The following is a 7,809-nucleotide window of genomic DNA, read 5'->3' on the forward strand; positions in this document are numbered from 1 at the left end:
ATATATATATATATATATATATATATATATGTGCAACAGAATCGGTTGATAAATAAGTAAATATAATGCATCCTCGACATGTATACAACGAGTATATAAAGATGAACCGATTGTCCCGATATTCTCAATTACCCGAAAGTATCGTTTACGGAAAGAACATAGTTATCTGATACGGCGAATAAAAGAATATCTTAAAAATGGAAACCATCAATGTCACCAAGAATAATAATATTAACAAATTGTTCTCTTTTGAAGAAGTGAAGGAGATAACAAAACGCGCGCTGAGTAATGACACCAATCTAATAAAATACGCTATTCGACCGTACTCCAACGGCAGGCTCGGATATCTCAGCTCTCATTATCGACTCGATATAATAGCTATGAGAAAAAAGGAAACCATTACTCTTTCATTTTTTATCAAGGCCGTACCTTATGATCTGCCCGATTCAGCCGATTACATTATAAAAAAGGGTGTCTTCAAGCAAGAAACAACGTTTTATAGCGTCATAATGCCATTACTTCTCGAAGGATATTGCGGAGAACCATGGGCGGCGATGTGCTACAAAGTAAAGAGCGATTCGATAGTTTTTGAGGAATTAAGTGGTAAAGGCTACTCGATACGGGACAAATTATTCGACAAGTCACTAATATGTGCGGGTTTAAGTGCTCTCGCACGAATGCATGCCGCTTCTTTGCTGGCAGAAACTCGTCTCGGTACATCTCTCAACCGGTTGTATCCTGACGCCTTCGTGGAGAGAGGCTACGCTCACGAAGGAATGACATGGGAATGGATGCAATCAGGCATCGATGTAGCCGCAGTTATAGCCGAACGTTTGGGATATGATCCCGATCTGATACGTTCGGTCTGCGAAGAGATACATCATAGTATAAAGCCATCGTGCACAAAGACGAACGTAGTTAGTCACGGGGATCTTTGGGCTAACAATCTTCTCTTCAATAACGACGTGCCTCCTAAATGCTTGCTGGTAGACTTCCAATTATTGAGATATTCTCCCTTGGCGCACGACGTAGCACAATTATTGTATCTGTGCACAGACCGGAACTTCCGAGAGACTTGGGAGAGCACGATGTTGCGTCATTATTATGACACGTTGCAAGAGACTCTGAACATGCATGAAATCCGTGTGCAAATACCCTCATGGTCAGAACTAATCGAAGGTATGGAGGAACAACGTCTAGGCGCCGTTATTGCCACAGTATTCTTCTTTCCTACGGTTTTAATGAACGATAATCTTGCCGCGCAATTAATGAACAATCCGGCGTCTTACGTCAAATTCTATTTTCGAGACAAGAAAGAGTTTGTTCTCTCAAACATGAAGAAAGATCCGGTTTATAATAAAAGGATCAGCGAAGCTGTCATCGAACTTGCCGAACTTGCTTCACGATTAGACCAATTACCGAAACCATCTTAATTAAATTAGGTATATACTTTATATAGTTGATTCGCACGCATCCAAATTTTATTAACGTTTCATCGCTATACTTTGTATGTCTTTTATATATTTTATTTTACAAGAGATGTATTGATCAATAATCGATAATTTTATTATCTTACCATCATAGTTCGCACAATAATTTTTACATGAATCAAAGAATGTTAGCTTGATCGGGAAATATAGCAGATAGGAAAGACCAGTCATGACTGATAAGCTGTGCGTTTGCATCTTCATCCATATCCTCTTTCTCATTCGTCGACGTGATCACAGGTTTCGACGGCGGTAATACCTCGATATCACTTACATCTGAAGCATTGTCCTGACTATCGTCATCGCTATCTCTGAAAATTATAAAAGAATAAATATATATACACAATGTTTATTCACATAAAGCAAAGTAATAAAATCTGACAACTTTAACAAATGTAACTTGCACAAGTTTATTCTGTATACCTAGAGTTTTCAGCATTTCTTGAATTCTGATTTTTTAATGGTTGTTGTGCCAGCGACAAAATAAATGACGTGCACAACAATCTCATTGGTGGCAAAGTGTGAGCTGGAACGCTAAGTAACTGAAAAACAAGAACGATGATAAATGTTAAGCGATTGTAAGCGAATATACTGTGAAACTATCGATAAAAAAAACCATTAATAGAACGCTTCGGTCGCGAGATAAGTTCAAAAGTACGTGGCAAAGTTTGCCACGTATGCGGTACTTGTGACAATCGGTCTGTCAGATGACTGGTTAATTAGTTTTAAAGCTGACACACAGCACACCTCCAAGTGAAATTTGTGCAATTCCTGCAATCTTCTACTTCAGATCTAGGTTGATTCGTCTGTTGCAACCCACACGAATATTCTCCGTAACTTTAGTGACAAATGCGCATATATATATGTATTATAGTCGAAAAGTTAAAATGCACTTTAATTTTGTTGATAAATATCTGCTGTTTGATAACAAGTTTAATAACAAGTTTATATTGTTATATTATTAAGTACAGCAGAGGAGAGGTTTTCTTTCAAATAAATGAATACTTTAAATAATACATTAATTCAAAAAATTATGCAGATTTAGTACTCCTTTAAAAATATTTCAAAGAAAAATGTTTTTATCTCTCACAAGTAGCAATAATTACTGACAATATGATGTATTTAGCCTATGATGTACATATGATGTATTTAGCCTATATCTATATTATTTGGCATTTCTCATTTCAGGATGACGCGATCATCGATCAATTTCAAAGAATCATGACGACAATATTCAGCAAAACTGTTCATACGAAAAATGACTGAGATGGTCAGAATATAGCTTATTATCACTATAATCAAGACAATTACGTAAAGTCTGATGTTTATGACGTGTGACGCAGTTATTCATAAAGTACTTATTAAAATACTTGCGTATAACAATATGTGAAATATAAGGAAAGAAGATATTCTTTATTTTTAAGTGCAAAACCGCTATTTTTAGCGTAGAAAAACATGTCTAGCCTTTTCATTTAGTACAAATATTTTAATAGACTATAATTAGTGGATGTCTTACACAGTCCAAATTGCAAAAATGATATTAAAAGACTGATATTATTAATCGAAAAATTACACCTGAAGTAGGTATTCTAGATGATCAAACCTTGGGATCCTACGAATTCTGTATTCGAGGCTGAAACATATTTGCTCATTTTAATTTAGACAAATATCTAAAATAAATATATAGAACAATCTCTCGATAATAAAATAATAATAATGTGGCAAATGAAAGTAACGGCACAGTAATTAGAACGCAAATTATTAATATATTTAAAAAAATTATAAATTTGTTACATTATAATTTTTTTATAATAAACAAAATATCTCGAGAACAATGTATTTTTGAAACAAATATTTCATATAAAAGTTGTAGAGTTTGAAGAGAGCCGTCAGAATGAGCTATTTACATTTCGAATTTAGGGCCCACTTTGAAATTTGGCCCAATAATAAGGCTCAAATTTTTTTTCTAGGAGCGCTTACATTTTATTGCAGATTCGTATTCTATATGGAAAAAAAAAAATAAAGAAATTTGTTCTTAATAATTTTTCACTAAATTTCCCTTAATAAGTGCAAAATAATGTTCAAAGTTCTTATTTTGAAATACATACCGGCCAACAAAGGCAGGACTAGCGAACAATTAGGCCAATAAAGGCAATTTATTTCAATATATAAAAAAAAATTGTCCGCTAGTCTTGCCTTCATTGAGCGATATGTATTTCAAGATAAGAATTTTGAGCACTATTTTGCGTCTATTAAAGGAGATTTAATGAAAAATTTAGTGAAAAACAAGAAACAAAAGTTCCTTGTTTTTTTCTATAATATACGAATCTATAATAGACTTTTCTATCAAAACAAAATCACCTTAGACTTTATTATGCCCGAAATAAGCCTTGAATCCAAGATCTAAGTAGTTTATTTGATAATCCTCTTCAAACAACTTTTATTTGAAATATTTTTTTTTTTAAATGCATTTTCGAAATATTTTGTGTCTAAATTAAAATGGTCAAATATTTCGGTCTAAGTATAGAATCCATAGGATTTTAACTATTAAGATTTGACCATCTAGAATTAGTCCATCTAGAACTTATTGCAAACGTGATCTTTCAATTGATAACGTTAATTTTTCATATTTTTGTAATTTAAGACGTTCTTTTGTTAAAAGTATAAATAAATATTGAAGTCATCAATAGATTAAGAATATAAATAAACTAAAAAATAAAATAAGAAATTCGTAAATTAATTTAGATAAATATAAAATGCTAACAAATTAAAAAAAATTAAAAGTATAGTGTAAAATATAAAGTATAGTGTAAAAAGTATAGTAATCGTAAAATATCATTATAAAATGTTGGTAGTGATGTGTCAATGAGACAGATTGATTTAAACTTTGCCCTCTGTACCGGTGTGGCATTTTATTAGTAGGTATCAATCGCAACAATCGAGACGGTCGGCGAAGAAGATAAGACTGTTTTCCTGCTGGCCTGGTTTTACATTTGCAAGCAATCTCAGACAATTCTGCAACAACGTTTGCTATTTTCGCAACGTGCCAAGGTGTCCTATTGTAATCGATGTGATGAAATATTTTGAAAATTAAGCGAAATACAAACTTCACCATTTTTACATATTCGGATAATCGTAAAGTAATTTTTTGTGACGTTTACTTTGCCTGGATTTTGTTAGTCATTTGTTAGTCATTTGGAAGTCATTTCGACTGTTTCAATATCATATGTTTCATTCTTTTCCATAATACATTTTTGATGTGGTATAATTTGAAATCATGCGATATCACTAGATTTATAAATTAGATAAAATTTGAAACTGACTTGATTAAATGATCATGAAGATGTTCAGATATCTATCTTTGGACATAAAAAATCATAAATACATACAATAGATTATTCAATTCAAATGTTATGAAATATTATAAACTTTTTCTCATTTTGATTAATTTTGTCACAAAATATTTCTCCAATGCTCCGAGTAAAATGTTTTAATTAAGATAATTAAAAAGATAACACCTTGTTACAGCGCACATCATAACAAGTTGATGACACAATGATCACGCAATTTTCAAGAACATGCACTTCAAATCTCAAAATGATAATTAAAATCCTGGGTGTTTTAATAAGAATAAACGGACGAAGCTTTTAACGCGTACATTTTTTATAGCAGTAGAATACTTTACGTCTCGCGTGTAACTACTTTCGATAAATTTCTCGATGAGATATTTCTCGAATTTATTTTCGACACGTCGGATTAATTATTCGATACGAATGCATGTTACATTTGCCCTTATCTGCTTTTTCCAATACAACGCTACCTCACACTGTTCAATTTGCCAGGCCAACTTTCCGCCCACACAAAGAAAAGACGACTTTGTGATAACGCCGTCAAAATAAACTAAAATATATATATATATATATATATATACACGTAAGAATATGAATAGGTGCCGAAGCAATAGAGCTCGCAATACAACGATTGTGACATGAAGCACAGGATTTCCAAGCGAAGTTTTCCTGTTATTCAGTCGTCCTAAAGGGACAACTAGAACGCCGTGAGAGGGTGGGAGTCTCTATATTAAATCATGGCGAGACTTCTGCTGAAAGCCAGTCGTTCGCGGAGCGTTGAAACACACATGAAGGGTCTGCCCTGTGTTCTCCGATTGTTATAAGGACTATAAAATATTTTTTCGTCTACTATCTTCTTCGCGTTGGATTGTGTTGATTCATCGACTTCACGCATTGATAAAAAATTGTAATGACCACTTGACGTAGCTCTGTGGAACATTTTGATGCAGATAAATTTCGATTAATTTGAATTTTTCACTGAAGGAAGAAACTGTTCGGGAAGAACTCGAAGAGGGATCCGATTAATCGAGAAAACGAAATAGGCTGGAAAGAACCCCAAAAAAATCCAGAATCGAGACCTTCTTAAGCATTCTTATTTCACCGGAACAAAAGCCGGTTTTAAGAATGAAGCTAACTGCGTTAAAATTGATGTCGTACCTATTTACAACACTATTACTCGCAGTGATCGCCTTGGGATATCCCGCCAGCAACAGCGAAGCAGTAAGTGTCTTTGTATGCGATATCTCGTCGGAGTCGATACTAATATTGAGAATGATATAGTTGAAAATTATACGATTTACCGATTTTAAATCACGGGATTTTGCTGATGTACAAGACACAAATGACGCACAAACATAACGTTTCCTTTTCTCGCTGAGCATCAATTATAAGAAATGCAACTCATATTTTTCTCTATTGTAAGCACGTGGGATGTCGAAAGTACAAGTGGACATTGGTCATTGAACGGTCCTCGTTAAACTAATCTTTATTTGTCTGAGAATGCGATGATGTGTCCAACCATATTGGAGTCGTAGGTGGTACGTGATCTTGTAAACAGGAAGACTTTTCGCCAAGATGTCAATAATTTAAACCTTCTCATTGTCAGTAGTTTCGACCTGATTTCGATTAATGCGGTCGGTCATTATGTTAGACAATTTTTTTCCTTCTATTCGCTTCTATTCACTTTCATTAATTTCTAACGCACTGGTAATTTTTCAGTCTTTTGTTCACAGTAATCCTAATAATTCTGTTTAAGCTATATAATTTGCAGGCGATCGAGAACATGAGACAGATTCCACAATGGCATTGTCTCCGTTATAGAAAGTTTGATTTTGTCCGTCGCTGTCGGAATTATCGCTCAGGAAGAAGACACTGACAAATGGACATTCAATATGATCCACGATTGGCAATACATTATGGCAAATTTCGTCGTCCAATCGTGCAGAACACTCCGTTTCAACTCATTAAATTAAATAAATTTAAGTTTATTTAAATAAAATTTAAACATATTAAATTAAATTATATAGAGACATCCATAAAAGCATTTATGTTAGAAAAAGAATTTAGAATTTAGTTTTTATATCGAAGAAATCTGCATTAAGTGCGACTGACAATCATGATAAGAAAAATATCATACTTTATAATTTTATTTTGAATCCTTTATCTGCATATATCTACATATATACATGTTTGAAACATAATGATAAATCTTTTGCATAAAATAAACTAAAAACTGAAAAGAAAGGTCCTCTATCATTTTGCAATTTTCGCAATAGTTAACAAAATATTAATTGCTAAAAATTGTCAAAAATTGATCTTCATTTTTTACTCAAATATCAACTTTAATAATAAAAGATAAACTGCAAGAGACAAAAATTGTTTACTTTTTTTCATAGAGCTCTAAGAATTTTTTTAGAATTTTTTCAAAATTTTTTAATACCGTATTTTCTCATATTGTTAAAAATGAAGAAAATGCAATACTAAAAAATTGATAAAAAATTCTGAAAAAATTTCTGAAAGTATTTGAGTAAAAAAATTATTGAAGACCAATTTTCGGTAACTTTTAGCAATTGATACCTTGTTAATTATTGCGAAAATTGAAAGCGAATGTAGCGGAGTAGACAGCGCATTGGTCTGCTATGCTAGAGATCCCGGGTTTTTCTCAGTAAAATCAAAATATTTTCACTCGTTTTTTGTTTTCGAAAGGAAGCGACAACTCACCGAGAGTATCCTTGTCAAGAACACTTCTCTAAACAAAAACTTCGTTATTCGAAATCAATGTTAAACTGTAAGTCCCGTATAAACTGTGTACCAGCATGCATACCAGAGGCATATGAGAGAACCACGTTCAGACACGAGCAACAGGACTAAAGAGATTGCAAAAATTGCAAATAGATAGAGGACTTTTCTTCTCAGTTTAGTCCATTCTACTCCTATAGAAGATTTATCATTATTTTTCAAACACCATGTAT

General features: G+C 32.9%; 3 protein-coding genes across 3 annotated transcripts in view; 2 read left to right on the forward strand and 1 right to left on the reverse strand.

Moving 5' to 3' along the window:
• Positions 1-197: 197 nt before the first annotated feature.
• Positions 198-1,433, forward strand: LOC105623146. Its single transcript, XM_012204545.1, has one exon. The coding sequence runs from the start codon at positions 198-200 to the stop codon at positions 1,431-1,433; it is 1,236 nt and encodes a 411-aa protein (XP_012059935.1).
• Positions 1,434-1,504: 71 nt separating this feature from the next.
• Positions 1,505-7,809, reverse strand: part of LOC105623216 (WD repeat-containing protein 75) — a 13,604-nt gene continuing 7,299 nt past the window's right edge. Inside the window, exons 12-14 of the mRNA XM_012204616.1 lie at positions 6,004-6,161; positions 1,911-2,086; positions 1,505-1,798 (exon numbers count right to left, since the gene is read on the reverse strand). Of these exons, the coding sequence (XP_012060006.1) occupies positions 1,609-1,798; positions 1,911-2,086; positions 6,004-6,161 (524 nt within the window). The 3' untranslated portion in view covers positions 1,505-1,608. The remainder of the gene's footprint in view (positions 1,799-1,910; positions 2,087-6,003; positions 6,162-7,809) is intronic.
• Positions 5,963-6,713, forward strand: LOC105623147. The gene is made up of 2 exons (XM_012204546.1): positions 5,963-6,058; positions 6,609-6,713. The coding sequence occupies exons 1-2, from the start codon at positions 5,963-5,965 to the stop codon at positions 6,711-6,713; spliced, it is 201 nt and encodes a 66-aa protein (XP_012059936.1).

Source organism: Atta cephalotes, assembly GCF_000143395.1.
Source record: "Atta cephalotes unplaced genomic scaffold scaffold00054, whole genome shotgun sequence".
Taxonomy (NCBI): Eukaryota; Metazoa; Arthropoda; class Insecta; order Hymenoptera; family Formicidae; genus Atta; species Atta cephalotes.

Excerpts from the sequence above, each read along its gene's own strand:
- LOC105623146 (XM_012204545.1), top strand. The coding sequence starts at position 198 with ATGGAAACCATCAATGTCACCAAGAATAATAATATTAACAAATTGTTC.
- LOC105623147 (XM_012204546.1), top strand. The coding sequence starts at position 5,963 with ATGAAGCTAACTGCGTTAAAATTGATGTCGTACCTATTTACAACACTA. Across the intron at positions 6,059-6,608 it reads CCGCCAGCAACAGCGAAGCA|GCGATCGAGAACATGAGACA; the intron begins GTAAGTGTCTTT and ends TATAATTTGCAG.